The sequence below is a fragment of the Narcine bancroftii genome, chromosome 2 (genome assembly GCF_036971445.1).
Source record: "Narcine bancroftii isolate sNarBan1 chromosome 2, sNarBan1.hap1, whole genome shotgun sequence".
NCBI classification, from domain to species: Eukaryota; Metazoa; Chordata; class Chondrichthyes; order Torpediniformes; family Narcinidae; genus Narcine; species Narcine bancroftii.
In genome coordinates, this window is record NC_091470.1 from 158,599,898 (window position 1) to 158,622,985 (window position 23,088).

General features: G+C 40.9%; 1 protein-coding gene across 4 annotated transcripts in view; it reads left to right on the forward strand.

Annotated features, from left to right (window-relative positions):
* plekhm2 (pleckstrin homology domain containing, family M (with RUN domain) member 2) overlaps positions 1-23,088 on the forward strand; it is a 68,365-nt gene that overhangs the window by 34,088 nt on the left and 11,189 nt on the right. For all 4 annotated transcript variants that reach the window (XM_069918877.1, XM_069918878.1, XM_069918880.1 and 1 more), the window contains 7 exons: positions 12,676-12,745; positions 14,585-14,675; positions 15,368-15,432; positions 16,648-16,736; positions 18,231-18,363; positions 20,352-20,542; positions 21,795-21,860. In XM_069918877.1, coding sequence (XP_069774978.1) covers positions 12,676-12,745; positions 14,585-14,675; positions 15,368-15,432; positions 16,648-16,736; positions 18,231-18,363; positions 20,352-20,542; positions 21,795-21,860 — 705 coding nt within the window. The remainder of the gene's footprint in view (positions 1-12,675; positions 12,746-14,584; positions 14,676-15,367; positions 15,433-16,647; positions 16,737-18,230; positions 18,364-20,351; positions 20,543-21,794; positions 21,861-23,088) is intronic.

Sequence of the window (23,088 nt, forward strand, 5' to 3'; positions counted from 1 at the left end):
CAAACTGTGAGGCGCCAAGATGCACGGTTTAAGGTGTTATCAGCCCACTGGCGGTGGTCAATGTGGCAGGCACCAAGAGATTTCTTTAGGCAGTCCTTGTACCTTTTCTTTGGTGCTCCTCTGTCACGGTGGCCAGTGGAGAGCTCGACGTTAAAGGAAGATCAGCGGCAGCAGCCTTTTTTAAAAAGTGTATATCAAGTGAGGAATTCTTGGTTTTCTTGGGAGTTAGCAGTACAAAAAAAAAATAAGGCAAGTTCTAACAGAATGGCCATTTTGAGAGGGGCAGCCTTGAAGAATCAGAATCAGGTTTATTGTCATGAACGTGTGTCGCGAAATTTGTTGTTTTGCAGCAGCAGTGTTGTGTATTGAAGATGCACAATTGCTATAAATTACAGTTATGTAAATACAATATTTTTTTAAAAGTGAGGTAATGTCCATTCAGAAATCTGTTTTTGTAATGTTGGATGTGCGTCTTCAGGCTCCTGTACCTCCTACCATCAGTGAGAAAAAGGGGTGAGTGTCCCTGATGATGGAAGCTGCTTCCTTGAGACACCACCTCTTAAAGATGTCCTTAATAGAATGAAGATTAATGCCCATGATGGCCAGGTTTACAACCCTCTGTAGCCTTTTCCTGTCCTGAGCATTGGCACCTCCATACCAGTCAATGATGCAACCAGTCAGAATGCTCTGCATTCTGTAAAATTTGCAAGTCTTTGGCGATGTGCCAAATCTCCTCAAACTTGTAACAAGATGTATCTGCTGGCGAGCCGCCTTCACGATTCCATTGACATTTCGTGGTCCTAGGATAGATCTTCAGAGATGTTGAGACACAGGAATTTGAAGATCTTTATCATCTTCACTGCTGACCCCCTCGGTGAGGACTGGTTTGTGTTCTCTTGGTTTCCCCTTCTGAAGTCCAAAATCAGTTCCTTAGTTTTGCTAACATTGAATGAAAGGTGCTTGTTGTGACACCACTCAACTAGCTGATCTATCTACTTCATTTACGCTTCTTAATTGCTGTCTGTGATTCTACTGATAACAGTGTAATCGGAATATTTGTAGATGGTGACAGAAGTGCTGTTGTTTTTTTAAATTTATTTTATTTTTCACACTATGAACCATACTGACCAAAAAACAGACATTTTTCTCTTGAATATACACAGTGTCATTTTCTCCCCTTCCCCCCCCCCCCCCCCCATTCGTTCAACGTTCAATCTATGTTATACGTTAAACCCGTTAAACAATGTCGTCACATAATAAAAATAAACAAGAAATTTGTGTCTTCTACTTTTACATACTGGGTCAGTTCTTTTCGTTGTCTTCTCTTTCTGTCATTTTAGGTGGTGGAAGTCTGTGGTAGGATTTTTCTATTGTGTTCCATGTATGCTTCCCATATTTGTTCAAATACTGTGATGTTATTTCTTAAATTATATGTTATTTTTTCCAATGGAATACATTTATTCATTTCTATATACCATTGCTGTATTCTCAGGTTATCTTCTAATTTCCAGGTTGTCATAATACATTTTATTGCTACAGCTAAGGCTATCATAATAAATCTTTTTTGTGCTCCATCCAAATCGAGTCCAAGTTCTTTATTTCTTATATTACTTAGAAGAAAGATCTCTGGGTTTTTTGGTATGTTGCTTTTTGTGATTTTATTTAATACCTGGTTTAGATCTTCCCAAAATTTTTTCACTTTCTCACATGCCCAAATTGCATGTATTGTTGTTCCCGTTTCCTCCTTACAGTGAAAACATCTGTCTGATTCTGTTGGGTCCCATTTATTTAATGGGGTGTGATGTATAGCCTGTGTAACCAATTATATTGTATCATGCGTAACCTCATGTTTATTGTATTTCTCATCGTTCCGGAGCATAGCTTTTCCCATGTTTCATTCTTTATGCTTAGATCTTGTTCCCATTTTTGTTTAGGTTTACAGCTTGTTTCCTCATTCTCCTTTTCTTGCAGTTTGATGTACATGTTTGTTATAAATTTTTAAATTATCATTGTGTCTAATCACATATTCAAAATTGCTTCCTTCTGGTAACCTCAGACTGTTTCCCAATTTGTCCTTCAAGTAGGTTTTCAGTTGGTGGTATCCAAACATTGTATCGTGAGTTATACTATATTTGTCCTTCATTTGTTCAAAAGATAATTTATTTCCCGAAAAACAATTTTCTATTCTTTTGATCCCTTTTCTCTCCCATTCTCTAAAGGAAAGGTTACCTATTGTGAAAGGGATTAGTTGATTTTTGTGTCAATATTAATTTTGGTAGTTGATAATTTATTTTATTCCTTTCTACGTGAATCTTCTTCCAAATGTTGAGCAGATGGTGCAATACTGGTGAATTCCTATGTTGCACCAACTTTTCATCCCACTTATATAGTATATGTTCAGGTACCTTCTCCCCTATTTTATCTAGCTCTAATCTGGTCCAATCTGGTTTTTCCCTTGTTTGATAAAAATCTGATAGGTATCTTAATTGTGCTGCTCTATAATAATTCTTAAAGTTTGGTAGCTGTAAGCCCCCTTGTTTGCCTTGTTTGTACCATTCTGTTAATTTATCTAGCGCTATCCTCGGTTTTCCCCCTTTCCATAAAAATTTCCTTATTATTTTCTTTAGCTCCTTGAAGAATTTCTCTGTTAGGTGAATTGGTAATGATTGAAATAGGTATTGTATCCTTGGGAAGATGTTCATTTTAATACAGTTAGTCTTTCCAGTGCTGTAAGTCTTCTTGTAATTTTTTCATTAATGGCTGATAATTTAGTTTGTATAGATGGCCAAGATTATTATCTAGTTGAATACCTAGGTATCGAATTGCTTGTGTTTGCCATCTAAATGGTGATTCTTTCGTAAACTTTGTGAAATGCTGTTGTTGAGGTCAAAGTGCAGGATCTGATGAATCTTCGCCTTTGGGAAGGGAGTAAGTGGAAGGTTTGAGAAGTGGAAGATCAGGGAGGGTTTGTGTTCCTTATGACTAGGTTTGCAGAAAGTGTGTCCAACTGCAGCTCCTCTCAGACCACATGCAGAAGGACTATGGCATAGTACCCATTTCAGTCAGAGCATGTATAAAAGTTGACAAGTCATATTACAACTGTTTAAAATTCTGGTTAAGCCACATTGGAGTATTATTTGCTGTTCTGGTCACACATTACAAGAAGGATTGAAGACTTTGGAGAGGTTGCTACACTAATCATAAACTACTCCAATACCAAATACAATAATGTTTATTGTCTTGTATATTAGACAGTGTAGATGTCTTGGGTAAACTTGTACCTCTCATTTTGTTCGTTTTAGATTGGTCACAGTGTTTGAACTACCGAAAGAAAATAGACACACACACACACAGAGTAGTTCAGATTATACAAATGTTTATTACAAATTCAAAAGCTGATTTCACACTACAATATGCAAGCCCTTCCCAACTATACTTATCAACGCTTGGACGGGTCCCAACTGCCGAAGCGAGGCAACGACTGCACACTTGTAGTAGGTTGTCAGAGCGCCTGTTGCAGCTTCTCCACCTCCCCTGACCGGGACTTTGGCTGGACTCCAGAAGTTCTTCTTCTTCTTGCTGAGAGATGTTGCCACCTCTCGGAGAGTCTCAAACTTCAGCAGCGGGACCATGGCTTATATTACCCAAAAACTGCTTACCCAAGCACCTATTCCCAGTGCAGCAAGAAAGATAAGCAAGCAAGCTAGCATGCTAGGCTTCTAACGAATAACATAATTTTCAGCTTATCATTTTGAATACAATGGTTTATTTTGCATCAAGGCTAGGCCTCTGACAGTCTGTGACCTAAAACAAGCAGGAAGATTAAATGTTCTTGGTACACAGATGTCCTTTTGTCAGATAACAGCATCTCTGGCCCCTTGGTGGAATTTAGCTTATGTCTGCTGATTCTAAAACACAAGCAGGTTCTCAGCCTTGCAGAACCCAGAGCTGCAAGTTTAAAAAAAACAGGTTAGAATCTTCCATTACTTCCATTACTTCCGAGACTTGACAAGCATAAGAGTACAAAAAGAGAGTAAAAGAGAAATTAAAACTACAATAATCACAAAAACAAGCAATAATGCGAGCAACCAACGGAGAATAGTGTGGCCCAACCCCCCAAATGTACCAGCTAACCATGAAAAAGGATTCCAACCAAGGCTCACGTTATCCTTGTTGGCCACAATACCCAGACACTGGAGCTCACGAACAGATTTTGAAACATGCTGAACAATAACATATTTATATAAGCTGCACTTGAGGCGGGTGACTGAGGACTTCCTTTTTTTTTTAAATTTTTTTATTTTTCACACCATAAATCACATTAGCCATGATATACACTATTTCTTTTTCACACATATACAGTGACTTTTTCTCCCCCCCCTTTCCTCCCAAACCACCCCCCCACCCCCCCCCTCTCATCCATTTTAGGTATACAATCTAGGTTGCATTAAGCCAGTCAGACAATGTTGTCATTCAACAAAATTACACCAGAAATTCTACTGAGTCCATTCTTTTCTTTCCTTCTCCTTCCATCAACTTAGGTAATGTTTGTCCCCGGTAGGTTTTCGCTATTGTATTTAATGTAAGGCTCCTATACTTGTTCGAATATTTCAATATTATTTCTTAACCAATATGTTACTTTTTCTAATGGAATACATTTATTCATTTAAATTTGGTAGTTTCTTCCTTTTAATTTGGTTATGTATTCCATTAATATTTAAAGACATATAGTTCAGCGTAGCCCTTTTATATTTTGTTTATCTTCTCTTTCCGTTTTTCCATCATTACCTTTCCTCCTTTTCCATTTCTGTTTTCTTATTTTCAACTCTTTATAAGACAACATTCCTACAACATCTAACATTTTCCTTATTCTCCTATTTCTATCTTATTTATCCCCAGTCTCCCCTTCACCTCCTGAGTTGTCCTTTATCCCTTGTCGGACAACCACATCTCCCCTCTCCATTTGGATTTGCGAATCCACTCGCAAGCGTCAACTGATTTTGCAGTGACCGCTATTTCCCCCCACCCCGCCTCCCCCAGAAAAGATTTCACTTTTCATATGTCACAAAGGTCACTCTTTTAATTCCCTCCTTATTCTCTCTATTCCATTACCTTCCCTTATTAATTCTTGTCTATACTATCTATATTTTCCTCTAAGTACAGATACATTCATGTATGCTCATTGTCTCTATTCACTCTTATACCTCTTTACCCGCATACATATCAATCGTGATCATTTTTACTCTCATTACCCGTCTTCATCCCTCAGTCTATTTTTGTCTTTACCCACATACATATCAGTCGTGATCATTTTAACTCTCATTACCCGTCTTCCTCCCTCAGTCTATTTTTGTAATTGTTCTGCAAATTTTCGTGCTTCTTCTGGATCCGAGAATAGTCTGTTTTGTTGTCCTGGAATAAATATTTTCAATACCGCTGGATGCTTTAGTATAAATTTATACCCTTTCTTCCATAAAATCGCCTTTGCTGTATTGAACTCTTTTCTCTTCTTTAGGAGTTCAAAACTTATATCTGGATAAATGAAGATTTTTTGCCCTTTATACTCCAGTGGTTTGTTGCCCTCTCTTACTTTTTCCATTGTCTTCTCCAGTACCTTTTCTCTTGTAGTATATCTTAGGAATTTTACTACAATAGATCTTGGTTTTTGTTGTGGTTGTGGTTTAGAGGCCAATACTCTATGTGCCCTTTCTATTTCCATTTCATGCTGTAGTTCTGGACGTCCTAGGGTCTTAGGGATCCACTCTTTTATAAACTCCCTCATATTCTTGCCTTCTTCATCTTCCTTAAGGCCCACTATCTTTATGTTATTTCTTCTGTTATGGTTTTCCATTGTATCTATTTTTTGAGCTAGTAGTTCTTGTGTCTCTTTAGTTTTTTTATTAGATTTCTCCAATTTCTTTTTTAAGTCTTCTACCTCCATTTCTGCTGCTACTGCCCGCTCTTCCATCTTGTCCATTTTTTTTCCCATTTCTGTTAAGGTCATCTCCATTTTAATTATTTTCTCTTCTGTGTTGTTTATTCTTTTTCTTAAATCCTTAAATTCCTGTGTTTGCCATTCTTTAAATGACTCCATGTATCCTTTAATAAGAGCAAGTATATCCTTTACCTTGCCTATCTTTTCTTCTTCTATTTCACCATACTCTTCCTCTTCTTCTTCCTCTGGGTTGACCATCTGTTGTTTCTTTGTTGCCCTTTCCTCTTCTTCTTTCTTGTTTCTATTGTCTTCTGTGGTCTCTTCTTGCTGCAGGTGTTCTGCAGCTGTCGTTGCCGGCTGTGGAGATCGACTCCCCAGCTGGTCCCCCCTCCCGTCGGTGTGTTTTTTTTCATTCGCATCGCGCATGCGCGAAGTTTCGCGCATGCGCGGTTGCGCACTTTTGCTCGGCTCTGCGAGCCATTTTTGTAGTCCATTATTTACCGACCCAAGGGAGCGGGTTTCTCTCTCCGCAGCGGGCCTCCTCGGACAGGTAAGGCCTTCACCTTTTTCCTCCTTTGTCTTCTCTTCCTCTCTTCTTACCGTTGCTTTCGACTTTCCTTTTTTTGTCGCCATCTTCTTTCCACCTTTATACTCACTTTTCTGTAACTTTTATTTCTGTGCCTTTGTGTTTTCTCTTGTTTTTCCCGACTTTTCTGGAGAGGGCTGGAGTTCACCGTCCGGCCACTACTCCATCACGTGACTCCTCCCTGAGGACTTCCTTGATGTAATGCATTGGACCGTGTCTCCCACGGGCAACTCACTCGGAACGTCCTCGTCATTACAAATCCAATTGTTGGCACCAAAGCAGCTGTTAAGCCAGATCACCAGGAGCGTAAAACGGAGAACCTGGAACAAAGAAGCCTGACACATGTCACTCACGATACCGTAAGCGTTCAGTGTTTAAACAGACTAAATCATCCTGTCCCTCAATAGCTATCCACCGAGTGTTACCCTGGGCAGGTGTCACTATTTCTCCTTTTACAGGAGGGCCACTACCTGGTGGTGCCACCCAAACCTTTTGTCCGGCATTCTCTAGTTCAGGAGTGGGGGGCAGTGACTGTTTTTCCTCTGGAATAGGCTGTAGTTCAGAAGCGTGAAGAAGTCGGTGGAAAGGTGTACCTCCTTTTAAAGGGCGATGATTCAAATTGTCGACTGCCTGCTGCAGCACATGGCACCACCCCTTCAGGGTTCCCAGTGGTGTTAATAAATGAATTTGTTCCTTCAGTAAGCCAGTCATTCGTTCAACTAACCTAGCAGGTAATAAGGAATATGGTGAACCCATAAGATACTGTTGTCATTTGGCCAATCACAGATTGCTTTCCCGGAGAAGTGCGAGCCATTAGACTGAATCTCCTCTGGAACATCATAACGAGAAATTAAATGATTTAGTCCTTGGATAGTACTAGCTTGGTCAGCTGTCTTGGTGGGAAAGGCAAAAACCAGGCCCGAAAAGGTGTCAACCATTACTAGGACATAACGTTTACCCATACAGTCTGGCATGGGGCCTATGTAATCAATTTGCCAAATCGCAGCTTGGCAAGCACCCCGTTTTATTCGGCCATGAGGACCAGGAGGAACGACACGGGACTTCACAAGTTGACATTCTGGGCATGTACGCACGATCATGCGGACATCATCCTGATGGACGGGTAAAGCATGTGTTCGGGCCCACATAGCTGATCCCTTCTCCCCCAAATGACCACTCTGTTCATGTGCCCCATTCAATAAGGGTAACAATGTCCAGAACTGCTGAAGCAAGTGGTGGGTCATGTTTGTTCAAAAAGCGATAATCAACTGTCATTCTCCAGGAGCCGTCCGGCTTCTGGACCGGCCAAACAGGGCTATTAAAGGGCGACGTTGTGGGCCTCACTACCCCTTCTTCTTGCAAAGCATCAATGGTGGCACTAATCTCTTCTTGCCCTCCAGGGAGGCGATATTGTGGAATGCACACTGGTTTCATGGGGGGTGGCACCATCACAGGATCCCACTTAGCCTGACCCACTACTAGTTTTTTTGTAATAGTCCGAATTCCAAATGCAAATCCCCCTTGGCTAGTATTAAGGGCCGTACCGGCCAACATATTAATACCCAGGATACACTCGTCAGTAGCAGCCACCAGGGCATGTAACCAGATAGGGGAAGGGCTATCACCCACTGTGGCACGGACTTTTATTTCCTTTGCCAGGGTGACTGCTCCTCCCAACCCCTCTATTCGAAAGGTCAGTCCAGTCCAGAGGTCGGGGTTACCCGGAATCACCGAGTGCTCCGCACCCGTATCGACCAAGGCCAAATATTGGTGGTCATTACCCCCACCCCAATGGATTGTTAACGGTATGTAGGGCCGTGGGTCCCCGTGTATCTGCCGTATCTCAATGGAGTAGACACAGGAGCCCTGCCCACACCTTCATGCTTTAGTAGGGTTCGGAGGCTTCCAGGCCCACATGCCACTATTATCCATAAGAGCCTTGTTAACCATTTGTTGTACCTCATCACGGGTAACTGGAGCAGGAGAAGCCTGCTCGATAGAAGCAGCAGGGGGAGCAGAGGGCACAACTGGGCCAGGAGGTCTCAGCAGCTGGGGATGATGTTCCCTTGCTTTTCTCTTATAAAGGGCATAAAGGACTGCAGTAGGTTTCCCATCAATATCACTTTTAGATACGCCTAACTTTAACAAGGTTAGAAAAAGGTCCTTTCTTGTCGGTCCGTTATTAGCAGCAGCCCCTCTCTTTTCATCCTGCTTGTCTGATTTAACCTGGGTTGTACGTGAGTGGATTTTACCTCCTAGTTCTAATTCTCGAAGCCCAGATAAGGCGTGCACCGCCTCAGACACAGGGTGCCCAATTAGTGGACTAGTTACGGACAGAACCAGTCCCCGTACAGTGGGTTGGGCGGAACGAACCAATCTGGTATGCATTCCGGCCATGAATATCTCTTCATCAGGGCTCCCCCCCGTGTACCCACAGCCTCAAACGCCCTGCATACAAGGCAGAGGCCAGGGCCTGTTGACGAATTACTGCTATGCCCTCTTCTGGGGTTCTGCAAATGTAAATCCCAATTTACTGGTGATGGGTATACTCGTAGCAGGCATCCCCTAGAGTAGTAAGTAAGTAAGTAATCCATCTCTCTCCCTCTACCCTGGAGCTCAGCAGTGACCCGGATATCAGTAGTCAATGTTCCTAATCCCAACAATTCCTCAGGGGTTAAAAATACATTACCCCCCTCCTTGTTCCCAGACACGCGGGAGCCAGGCTGCCAGAGTTTCTCCTGCCTTTTGCCTAAATCGATCTCCAATGGCAGCCAGCTCTTTTACAGAGAAGTCACGGATCATTGACGGTTTCCGACCCCTGTTCCCAATTTGGCCCACAGGGTCCTCCACCCAGTCTAGGGGAGGATTCCGAGGCCATCCCGTAGAGGGAGTAGGCCATAGAGCATAAGCAAGGGTTTGGGTATTTTCCCCTGGGTCCACTTGGGAGACCAGGGTATCTATCCCTTCCATCTCTACCCTTACATCATCCTCCCTTCCGTCTGTTTGGGAAGTCTGCTGCCTTATGGGGCGGGCGTGAACAGCAGGTGGAGAGGGTAGTATGTTAGACACATGCTGAGGAGTATCTGCATTATTACCATTGTCATTCCAGATATTCCCATCCCAATCCTCAATTACATCAGGATCGTCACCATTCATTATCATGGCACGAATACGATATGGATCGGGTTCTACTCCTTGCCTTTCCTTATCTGCACAGAGCTGCTGCCGAAGTTTAATATTACGGCAGATCATTTGGACGTGCTTATCTTCCAATTCTTTGGCTCTGTCCTGACTGGTGCGAACAATCTCGCTCATCATAGAGCAGCGTTGTCGCCTGGCTTCTAGCTCCTCCTCTAATTGCTTTCTCTTGCGCTGAGATTCTACTTCTCTTTGAATTGATTCTGCTTCATGCTGAACGGAGTGGCGTAAGGCTGTGGCCAGCAACCAAAAACCATCCGTCAGCGTCCCCTTTTTATCAGGAAATTTTCTTTCTCGAAGGAGAGTGGCAACTCGCTCTCCCAGAGGTGCACTTGATGGGTCTAACTTCTCATCCCAACTAATGGGTGGTCCCAACAAAGACAGGGTATTGACCAACATGCTAAACCCATCGTCTTTGGAAGTCCATCCAGGAATCAAGAACTGCTCAGGGCTCACCTCTTTCTTTCGGCGAAACATCTTGAGACCAACCCTGCTCACTGCGCCAATTGTCTTGGGTAAACTTATACCTCTCATTTTGTTCATTTTAGATTGGTCACAGTGTTTGAACTACCGAAAGAAAATAGACACACACACCGAGAGCAGTTCAGATTATACAAATGTTTATTACAAATTCAAAAGTTGATTTCACACTACAATATGCAAGCCCTTCCCAACTATACTTATCAACGCTTGGACTGGTCCCAACTGCCGAAGCGAGGCAATGACTGCACACGTAGTAGGTTGTCAGAGCGCCGGTTGCAGCTTCTCCACCTCCCCTGACCGGGACTTTGGCTGGACTCCAGAAGTTGTTGTTCTTGCTGAGAGATGTTGCCACCTCTCGGAGAGTCTCAAACTTCAGCAGCGGGACAATGGCTTATATTACCCAAAAACTGCTTACCCAAGCACCTATTCCCAGCGCAGCAAGAAAGATAAGCGAGCAAGCTAGCATGCTAGGCTTCTAACGAATAACATATTTTTCAGCTTATCACTTTGAATACAATGGTTTATTTTGCATCAAGGCTAGGCCTCTGACAGTCTGTGACCCAAAACAAGCAGGAAGATTAAATGTTCTTGGTACACAGATGTCCTTTTGTCAGATTACAGCATCTCTGGCCCCTTGGTGGAATTTAGCTTATGTCTGCTGATTCTAAAACACAAGCAGGTTCTCAGCCTTGCAGAACCCAGAGCTGCAAATTTAAAAAAAAACAGGTTAGAATCTTCCATTACAGTAGACATCATAATTCTTATTTGCTACAGCCAAGTAGGTATTTCATTAAAAAAAAACTCAATAGTATCCATAAATTGAATTGAAAGAGTCAATACAAAAGATAGATAATAAATGTTTAGTTATCCTTGTGCAAGAAATAAAGTGACTTGGCAATAGTGCAGTCATTTTACGGTATCAGAGCTATCCATGAGTAGTGTTTCAGGAGACAGTGAAGCACCTGACATTTTTTTGGAAACAAACTGTTATTAAACCTGGTGTTTGCTGGCCTTCTGTACTTTCTGCCCAAAAGTAGTAGTGAGAAGAATTTGTGACTAGGACGGTCCTTTATGATGTTTGCCACTTCCTTGTAGCATCGCCTTACAAGTTGTCTTTGATGGATGAGGGCTCGAGCTTATGGGTCAAAAAGGACTGTGTGCAGTATTTTAATGTCACCATTTTTCTATTACACAATGGTAACTGTAAACATTTATTATTTATCACTTTTTATATTTATCTCTTTTTAATTTAATGGATACGATTGTAGTTTGAATTTACAAAGTACCTGTTCGGCTTCAGAAAATAAAAATTTTTGGTGTGTATGTACGTTGTACAATGTATCTGAGAATGAAATCATTATCATGTTCCCTGGATTAGAGTATGAGCTATAGCGGTTGAATAAACTTGGATTGTTTTCTTTGGAGTGATGGGGACAGAGAAGTGACCTGGTACAAATTTATTCAGCTATGAGAACCATAAGTCTTTTTTCCAGGGTAGAAATGCCTGGACAATGTCCACATTGTCCCGAGCCCAGATTTCCAACCATTTGGCCTCTTCCGCCATTCAATCTTGGCACAAAAGTTGGAGAAAGCCCTAATTCACGAAAAAGAATTCCTGGTGAAATCTGACACATGGCAGAATATGCAAAGGACTTTTCACTAAAAATACTTCAACCCTCTTAAATGCTTCTAGTATTAAAGTAAATGGGGCAAAAGGATATGAGCCAGGCAAGTTTTTGATTCACACAGAGTGGTTGGTAATTTTTAAATTTAGACACACAGCACAGTAACGGGCCATTTCGGCCCACAAGCCCGTGATGCCCAATTTACACCTAGTTAACCTACACCTCCAGGACATTTTGAACAGTCGGAAGAAACCAGAGCCCCTGGAGAAAACCCACAGGGAGAACATACAAACTCCTTACAGACAACGAGGGATTTGAACCCCAATTCCGATCACTGGCGCTGTAAAGGCATTGCGCTAGCCACTATGCCTGGAATGTGCTGCCCATCGGGTGGCGGATGGAGATGTGATCATCGCATTTATATGGACATATACATAGAGGGATATAGATCAGAAGCAATTTAAATTGGCATTGTGTTTAGCACAGACACCATGAGCCAAAGGGCATTGCTGTGGTTTATTGTTTCTATGTAATTGACTTTCAAGGATTTTGTCTTCCCACTCTCGCCATTCTGTAAATGTGTCTTGGTACATTTCATTTGAATAAACGTGCAAAAATGGGTGGTTGAGCCTGCATCACAGTGTAGTGTGTTAACTTGTTTATCAGATTATTATCTTAATTCCACTTTTTTTTTTCAATTCACAACATCATAAATACCCCAAGCATTTCTGATTCTACATCTGTATTCTGCATAACTTGGCATTTTCCCTGAATAGATTTGAATTAAAGGTTTTGTTTTGATCTTGTCAGAATTGGAGGCAAACTGTTTTTCTCCTTTTCTCCCCCAGGGTAGACAATAATCTCCTGCTTCTCCTGATGATTCATGTTTTTAGGGAGAATGAAGAGCAGCTTTATAAGGTAATGGGGCTGGGAAAAGCCCATAAAATACTTGCTTGAAATTTTTAAAAAGTGCTCCCTAATAATGCTGTGTGAATGCACCATCTGGTGAAGGATTGTGCATTAAAGGTATCTTGTTCAATCCACAGCTTATGAACTGTGGACATTTCAAATGATCTTTGCATGTATGCTGAGTTAAAGTGGGTTAATCTTCGAGTTAAAATGCATATCACCCCCTATTAGAAACTGGGTATACACAAGAATGTATGTGACTGCAGGTTCAAACTCTGATCTCACTGATCCTCGCCACCTGTCCCTAGGGCAAGGGAGCAAAGTCAACTGTTTAGTGTGTGAAGAGGCTGTGCACCCCCTTTCAGCCTGTCTGGTTTTCCTAGATTCAAAAATCGCAACACTGAAATGAGTTCCTCTGCTTCATCAAATGAGAAAGATCAGTTAAAATAGCAGAAACTCGGCTGATCAAACGGGGTACTTTATAGAGCAAAAATAAAGATGCATAACCAACGTTTTGGGCTTGAGCCCTTCATCGAGGTATGAAAAAAAAAATGTTGGCAAGCGCCAGAACAAAATGATGGGGGTGGGGGGGGGGGGGGGGGCAGGGGAGAAGCACAGTTCCACAGACAGGAGGTAATAAGTGGATAAGGGAGGGCACACCAGCAAGCAGCGGGGGGAGGGGTGGCTCTGTGAATGGAGAGGGAAGAGGGTGGAGAGCTGGAGAAAATAAGACCGGGAAAGAGAAGGGAGGGAGAACAGAGAGAGTAAGCTAGCAGAAACTGGAGGTCATTGTTAATGCCATCTGGTTGGAGAGTGGCCAGATGGAAAATCAATTGTTATTTCTCCAATTTACAGGTGATCTTGGTGGGATAGCAAGTACATGAGGCCATGGACAGACATGAGCATGGGAGTGGAGTGCAGAATTAAAGTAGTTGGCCACTGGGAGATCCCTGTCCCTGATACTGGCAGAGCAAAGGTGCTCAGCGAAGCAATCTCCCAGTCTGCACTCGGTCTCACCGATGTATGAAAGGCCACAAAGAGAAGCCTGGATGCAGTAGATCATTCCCACGTATATACAAGTGAAGTGAAAGTGCTGTTTGGGGCCCAATTCGTGGAGAGGGAGGAAATATGGGCATGAATGTGGTACTTCCTGCAGCCACATGGGTAGGTGGAGAGGGATGAGGGAACTTAACCAAGGAATTATCATAAGGAATTGATGCAATAAAAACTGAGAAGTGAGAATGGTGAAACACAAGAACAAATCTGAACAAACCAGAGAATTTAACAATTCCTTCTATTCCATCTTAAGTAGGAGATAGAAAGAAATGTTAATCAAGGCACTCATGATTGGTGACAAGTAAATAGTCTGTTCTATGGGCGAAGGATTTTGAAGTTATGGAACTCCAGTTAAGGACATAGGCAGTTAATTAAAATATTGCAAATATAAAATCTTACTAGTTTATCAATGGACTTGAACTGAATTATTAAAAAATATTTTTTTGTAAGAAACTGCACAGTACAGGCTCGTGAATAACCTGGCTTGTGGAAATCTGACCATACAACTCTCATTCAATTTTAAGGCTAGTGGAGATGATTTGAAAAAAGTTCCATGGAATTTATTACTGACTAAATACAGTACATATTCCATTAGTTTAATCATGAGTAGAGTTGGGGTGATTATCAAGTGAAATGAGAGAATTAAAGCAAGTGTGTAAGAGCAATGCAAGTTACTATAGAAAACAGATGTCCTGACTTGCAGAAGGTTTGCAGAAATGGAGCTCTTGCATAAACTAGAAACTGTTTAGTTTTCTTCCTCCTTTCTTGTCCCTTACTAATTTCTCTTCTCAGATGATGCAAATGTGGACAGGTCATATGGAAGGGAACCTACAGTTGCTGTATGTTCTACTGACAGATTGTTATATCTACCTGTTGAGAAAAGGTAAGTATTATTTTAGTACTGGTACAGTGAATGAACTAATGTTCTTAAATACCACATTCATCTTTTAAATTGTTATGGTGACAAAATTATATAGCTTCTCCTTTTGAGAGTTGCAACATACATTTTGTAAATTTAATCATTTTGCCATCTTAAAACCAGAAGCTTATGGCTCTGGTCATGGTCACATTTTCTTAATTGTGAAACTGGCATATGTAGTCATGGTTCTCTTTTTCTGAATTAATTATAATTCAATTTTTTTATTCTGTCCAAGTTTTTACTATTTTAATAAGCCCAGAGGTGAACAAATAGAAAACTTGCATAAAATTGAGAGCATGCATCTATTCTGCCCTCATGGTTGAATCTTCTACTAACTGATATCGAAGGTCTTGAATAAAGACCATTTAAGCAATATGCTAATAGAGACTGATGCAATAGATCTATACACAGCAAATTTCACAGCTTTCTATTCAGGAGGGGAGAATAGAACAGAGATCAAATCAGCATTTTCCATCTAATCCTAATGGCTGAGATGTCTGTGTGGAAATGAGAGCTGAAAGTCCCACACTACTAGGATGTTCCTTAAAAATTCAGTTTAATATTGTACATAGAAATGAAAAGGGCACTATTTTAGAGTTGATTACAATTAGGGAGTAATACCTACAGTATGTCTGACTCAGTTTTGGATTCTGTAGGAGCTGCAGATAAGCCTTATACAGTGGAGGAAGCAGTGTCCTACAATGAGCTTGATTATGTTTCGGTGAGTTGTGTTTTTAAAAACAAAAATGCTACTCTTCATCTGTAAACCATCTGTTCAAATGGGTGTATTGGGCTAGCTATTTGCCAGCAAGTTGCACCACTTCTTATTAGTCCTGTTCTGATGGATGAGTAGATAAGTATTTTCACTGCCTCTCCCTTTGCTAAATAAAGTAATAGTGTTGTTAATAATGAAGCAATATCAAAATGGTGTTTTTGGAAGTGTAGCAGTTAGTCAAATTGATTCCTGGGAAATAAGAAAACCACTTTTGGCAAGATGTTTGGCTTCTGTTTGGTAACCCATGCTGTAAGATGGACAAGTTTGTACAGTATAACTCTGATTATCTGAAATGCTCGGGACCGCGCCTATGTTGGATGAATGTTTTTTTTTAGAGAACTGGTCATTTTTTTTAAAAAACCAGCCCAATAGCAACAGCAAATCACTTGTAACAGAGATCAAACAACAAGGGAAGGCTTTTAAAGCATGAAATAATGTTTAATTCACACCCAAAAAAAAACCTGACAAAATACTGTTTAATATCAAACACCAAACACTTGAAATTCTACTCATAATCACAGTGCTATCTGCAGACCTCTTTGCCATTGCAAAACCCTCGAGTGGTTTGTCAGAATTGAAGTGGCAACTCAAACACACACACGAGCATGCTGGTTTAAATTTTTTTTCAAGCTGTGAAGTGAGTTTGGCACCAAAAAAAATGAAGATAAATGAGAATTTTTAATTGTTTCAAAAATCCACATTTACCCAATATTTTTGGGAGACAAAATTATTTTCAGATAAATGAGAATTTTTGATTATTTCAGAAATCCTCATTTATCCATTATTTTTGGGAGGCACCTCCAAAACTTTTGGATAATCACAGTCATGCTGTACTTTACATTTTTCTTTCTCTGTGACTCATCTCCCATCTCAAACAAATCAGTCCCAATGGCTTGAATAGCTGTTATATATTTAGTACTGGAGGGTTGCTGCCATCTGTGGAGTTAAATGTGAACAAGACTTCAAGTTAAAAGAATGAGGTGGAAGCACTAAATTATTTTTAAATTGCTGATTATGTATTACAGCGCAACATAGCATTGTTTTTTTGGTTTTTTTTGCAGTGTAAGGTTCTGTTGAGTTGTATAATGTAGTGATTTTTGTTTTGCTCTGACCATGGTTGTAATCTGCAGTCTTTCATTTCAATGTTCTTTGCTGCCAAAGGTGGGGCTTGGCCAACAGACTGTTCAGCTTGTTTGTATCAATCGGCGGAGGCAGTTCCTGCTTGACACAGCAGATGAATCTTTAACTGAGTAAGTTCAGATTCTGTTCATCTTGGGGGAATGCAGTATAGCATTGCTCCTTTTACACAGGTCTACCATCAAGACCGTTTGAAAATGATCTACATTTGTACAGCAGCATAATGACTTCAGGTTGTGAACTTCCCTTTCAGTTTCTGCATTTGCTCATGATGTCTCAGAATCTTTTTAAGTTGTAATGAAACATTGAAACTGTTGCTCTGTTCAGTGATCTTCATTGTCCTAAAGTGCATTGTGCCTCAAGTCTCAAAAGTGATCTGTAACAAGTGGTACAACCCAAACTTTGAGAGGTAATCATTATTTCATTTGCTCTTCTCCTTGAAAATACTTTTGTTGTATCTGGGTGAGGTATCATGTATCTAGATATTAAAATAATGCTACAGCTTAAAATAATTGTGCACACAAGAAAATAAATCCTCCCCTGCATTGTTGGCCTTCAATGTTAGCTTATCTCAGCCAGGACTACATTATGTGTGCTTCTGCTGATGTAGTGCCCTTGGGTCCATTCCAATTCCTAACCCTAACACTGTGAATTTTACCAAAAAAAACTGTAGATAAGTTGGGGGAAAAAAATCAGACTCCATTATGGTGTTGTCCTCGATCCTAAATAATCAATTTCTACAAATCCAGGCTTGCACAGTCCACTGGGGTGGAGTGTACAAGTAGAACTCTACATAATAAGCCAAAATGTGCAAGATGGGAAGAAAAGCAAATATTAATGAAACCACATACGATACACAATACCTTCATTCCACACTGCTGAAGATCCAGCTGCGCTGGGTGGGTCACATCTCCAGAATGGAGGACCATCGCCTTCCCAAGATCGTGTTATATGGCGAGCTCTCCACTGGCCACCGTGACAGAGGTGCACCAAAGAAAAGGTACAAGGACTGCCTAAAGAAATCTCTTGGTGCCTGCCACATTGACCACCGCCAGTGGGCTGATATCGCCTCAAACCGTGCATCTTGGCGCCTCACAGTTTGGCGGGCAGCAACCTTCTTTGAAGAAGACCGCAGAGCCCACCTCACTGACAAAAGGCAAAGGAGGAAAAACCCAACACCCAACCCCAACCAACCAATTTTCCCCTGCAACCGTGTCTGCCTGTCCCGCATCGGACTTGTCAGCCACAAACGAGCCTGCAGCTGACGTGGACATTTACCCCCTCCATAAATCTTCGTCCGCGAAGCCAAGCCAAAGAGAGAAGAAGATAAAACAGTAGATAGTGAAAAACGATATGACATTCCTCCAAACCATAATGCTGCCTGCACATTACGAGGTTACACAAAAACATGGACAGCACAAGATTACCATTTCTACACCAAAAGAAAAAAACGACACGAGACTGAAACACACCTTCACAAAAAAAATCTCATCATTAAAATGTATTTGTGTTATACCTATGTACCTAGAGATGTAGTTACCATAAACTTTCAGTTAAAAAAATTTATTTCATCATCAGTTATCCAGATATTTTTGTTTTCTGCATAGATTTTTCCTCACTGTTTTGCGATCTGCCATGATTAAGGGCTGCAGAGAACCCCCATATCCCAGTATACTTATGGATGCCACCATGCAAAAACTAGCACTGACTAAATTTGTGGCCCAGGAATCAAGATGTGAGGTAATTTGGGAATCACGCTGGATTTTTCTATGTAATTGAATCAAGTTGGCTTTTCTCAGCAAAACGCATGTTCTCTGCTAACAGTAATCAGCATGAACTCCCCAGTGCATTTGCAAGGAAGTGGGGGGGTGAAGGGATTCATGTACATAGTTCCATTTAGCCAAGGATGAAATACTAATCACTTGGCCAATTTAAGCAATAAGGGAGTTAGTGAAATGACAGAAATGAGGGGGTGACATTGAGAAAACAAGATAGGGTCAGGCCTCATATAAAATTGTGTTGTTGGAAAAACATTTGTGTGGTGCTAAGGCACTACATTTAATATCATGTATGTTTTAGAAGAAAATGGCGCCAAGGTTATAAGGAGTGTTAGTTTAAGGATGAAATATTAGAAGTAATGCAAATGCTGGAAATTTGTAATAAAACCAGAAAATGTTGGATGAGTCATTAGGTCGTCCGGTATAAGTGAAAAGAGAAACTAATGAAATTAATGATTCAGTATGATGATCTGTCATCAAAATTGTGAAAGAGAGGGGGAAAAAGTTACTTTTAAGTTGCAGAAAGGGTGGAGGTGATGGTTAAGCTATAGAGAATAAAGGGAATCTAGGGTGAAGTTAGGGTTTCTGTAGGAATAAGCTATTGATGAAATAATCTGATTGATGTGTTAATGTGGATAGTTACAGAGAAATATCATAAACAAAATTATTGTTGGAGATTAAAAAAAGAATGTAAAATCTGCAGAATGTAGAGACTTTCCAAGTATAGCAAGCCATGCTAACAGCAAGAGAATCATAGACCAGTTCTGCTGTCTTCGTCACAATTCCATTACCACACTCCTCTTTCTCTCCCATTTCCTTTTCTGCATTCCAAGTGATTCTCAAATCCCAGTCCATCAAACACTCCATGGCACTTTCATATGCATCTACAGGAGATTCAATACCTGAACCCCCATCACCTTGGGAAGTCCTTTCACTTCCAATCTAGTGTACTGTGTAATGTGCTCACAATATCTCATCTATGCTGGGAAAACCAAATGCAGATTTGATTGACTTCTTTGGCAAACATCTGCATTCTGCTAAAGAGGCAATCGAGATCTTCCTGTCACCTTCCACTTCAATTCTCCTTGTTAGTAGCCTCTGCATAATTAGAACGAGGCTTAACATGAGTTTATGGAATAGCACTTTCCATTTGAGACTGTTACATAATTCTGAATTCAGGATTGCATTCAACACTCTTCAGTTAACTTACTTTCTCTGTATAAGAATCGGTCAGTTCTATCATTGTTAATCCTTCTATAATATTTTAGTTTCAGTTTGCCTTTCTCTCAGCCATTTCCCACAACTCTGCTTTTCCCATCTTTTGTACTTTTGTTTGCTTTTCTCTCTTTAACTTCCTTCATCTCACACAGCTTTCATTTTTTTAAATCATATTACTCTCTAACTTTCCTTATTATCCAAATTGCATCAACAGCTATCCCCACAGAATTCTGACCACCCTATCAGCGATATTGCCTTTATCCTACCTCCCCAACCCACCCCATAATACAACTTAAAACCGATGGTTTTTTTTTTGCTTTCCTGGTTTTCAGCTGAACCATTAAACCATTAACTGATCTGTTAAGTGACCATTTTCTGTTCATTTGAAGGTCTTGTGCTACGACAGTGAATGATAATGCTAAATGCAGAACGTGGACTTGTAACTGGGAAAAACAAAATAGATTGGAGGGAAAAAAAATCAACCATCAAAAAGAAATAATAGGGAAATGATTTCTAGAGGGGGAATAGTTTTAAGTCATTGGGGAATTGGGGATCATGGGGAAATGGAACTATGACCAAATTAGCCGTGATCTTATTAATGGCACAGCAGGCTTGATAGGCCAGATAATCTACTTTTGATCCTTGTTCTTCTGTAAATGAAAATTCCATGAATCTATTTTCCAACAATATTTCAGATGTTGCTAAACCTAATTTTGCTGGGTGTGTTTACAGGTGTCTGACGTTACCATCCACCTCTACAGTTTGATTCACTGGGAGGATCCTATGGATGTAACAGCAGGGCCCCAGAAGAACCTCTACATGACTGTTGCAAATGCCATCACAAAAGAAGGAATTCTACATTACAAGGCTGGTACCAGCTACCTGGGCTCCCCTATCTGGAAGCCCTCTTATGTTGTACTCAGGTGCGGCACTGTTCTCTCAACTCTTTAGGTTTGAAGTCCATACACAATTTTTCTTAAAGTTGGTGGCCTGTAACTGTTACATGTGTAACACATTAATGCATTAATGATAAATATTTATAGGCAATATATTTTCTGTTAAATTTGACTAGGCTTTCATTTACTGAAACTGGTTCTCATATAAATGTACAAAATAAACTGGGTGCAAGGATGATGTTACTCCTGGCTCGGGGAGCGGAAAGATTGTGCTAGAACCAGGAGTCATTGACCTGGGTTGCAGCATAGGGCACGTAGGGTTGATGTGAAGTTTTTTCAGAGTGGTGAACATAGGTGGTGGAGTCTAAGCTCCTGAATATATTTAAGGACGAGATAGATTTCTAGACATGAGGCATTGAGAAATAAGGAAGGCAATAGGAATGAAGCATTGAAATAGAGGCTCAGTCATGATCATGTGGATGGAGCAGATTTGAAGAGCTGAACTGCCTGTTCTTGCTCCTAATGTTGTTTCTATTTAAAATCAGTTCTATTCCTCCTTTCTACCTGTAGGCACAATGTTGCTGGTCATATCACGTGCAAATATTCACGTATATCTACTATTAGGTATGAATTTTCCTCTCCACAGCAATGAAACATTAAGTGCCTTGTCTAAACTAATCTAGTACAGATCTATCATTTGAATTGAGCTACAGAATTATTTTTACAACTTGGTTTCTTGGTACAGGTATTGGTGATCCTTGAATCCTAGCAGTCCTTGTGATGTTCCCACAATACAGTCCTATCTTCAACTTCAAATCTCTGATGCAATGACTGATTTTGGTGTCCTTAGAATGGAGTATGACGTGCCAAACAATGGCATTCCAATAACACTGATGAGAACATCAGTCTTTTTACCAACTGAATCACTGAAAGTGACAGTTGTATACATGTTGTACTTGACCCAGTATGATGAACATTGTTCTCTTTACCAAAGCTGCATTTCTGTGGCCACTGTCTCATAATTAATTTCTCTCTTACACACACACACACACACACACACACACACACACACACACACACACACACACACACACACACAGACACAGACAGGCGCCCGCGCGCGCGCGCACAGACCGTCCAATATTTTTGTATGAATGGTTTGGGAGAGGTGTTGTAAGTGGTTCACCCCTCCTGTTATACTAATTCTGCCATTCCAGTGGTGATGGTAGGTTCCCAATCTCTGTTGCTGTGTATTTATAAAGGTGTTTTATTTCTACAGCAATGGAATCCTGTATCAGTATCCAGACAGGATAGAAGTAATGCCACTCATGTCTGTAAACTTGACGTAAGTACATCTGTGGAAACACATTTAATACCCTTTGTGTGCTCCTTTCTTTCTTCCTCCTCTCTCACCTCATTAAAGATATTAATGATTGAGAAAAAAGTTCCACAGGATGGGAAATCCTCCAGTACCTCGCTCACATTCACACTCAACACAAATGAGCCTAGACATTTGAGTTCCAAGCTACTTTTGGTGAGCCCCATGACTAAAGGCCCTTTCATAAAGCAAAAAAATCTGAACATAAAGGCGGAGATTCTCCAGACTCACGTCAAATAACTTGCCTTCATGAATACTCCCTGGTGCTAACTCCAATTCTTCTCCAAGGTAGTGTCGCCGGCAGAGCAGAGCACTCCAGTATGCACCATGAATGTACTGTCGCTGCAAGTAGCTGGCTAGAGATGGACTGAAGACATTGCGGTGACGCTGGAGACCTGCGACACATCTTACTTTTCTCTCTCCCACTCACTCACTCCTCTCCCTCACTGGGCTGCTTTGGCCTTTGGGGCCGCTCGTCTGCGCCAGCGGCTCAATATACGGCAGAGTAATGGTCATCGACCCTACCCATAATTCCCCCACACAGCTGGAACTGTTCTGGGAAATGCAGAGCAGTTCCAGCTGCCTGGGGGAATTATGGGTAATGAAGTCGGCCATTGCTCAGCGTGTATGTATGGCATCATGACACCAATAGCTACACCTCCTGAACCGCATCAACGCCCCAGACACCTCTAGGCTGAAAGGGGACATTGGAGCAGGCTTTTCTGGGCCTGCATTAAAAGGTAAGAAATACTTTTTCATTCGTTTTTTAGCTGGCATCCATGTGGAGGCTGACTTTAGATCCCATAATCAAAGACTGCATTTCAAAAAGATGCATCTTTGGAAATGTAGTCCAGATTCCCTGAATTTAAAGTATTCTTTTATGAGAACTGTCTTCCCTTGAATACAGAGGATCCAAAGAATATAATTCATATGATTATAGAATGTGGTAGGATAGATAGAGGGAAATTATTACTTCAGAGTGTCCAGGATAACATGGTATATGAAATTGAAGCTAAGCTAAATGAAGATTCAGAGAGCTGTTTGTTCATCCAAATATTGGAAACTCTACTTCCCTGTCCTCACAAACAAACACCCAGGCAGCTGAGGCTTAATCATTTGCATACTTATAAACTGAAATTGCTAGACTTTTATAATTCTAGATTAGGATCTCCAAAGTGATCGATATTCACTCCCC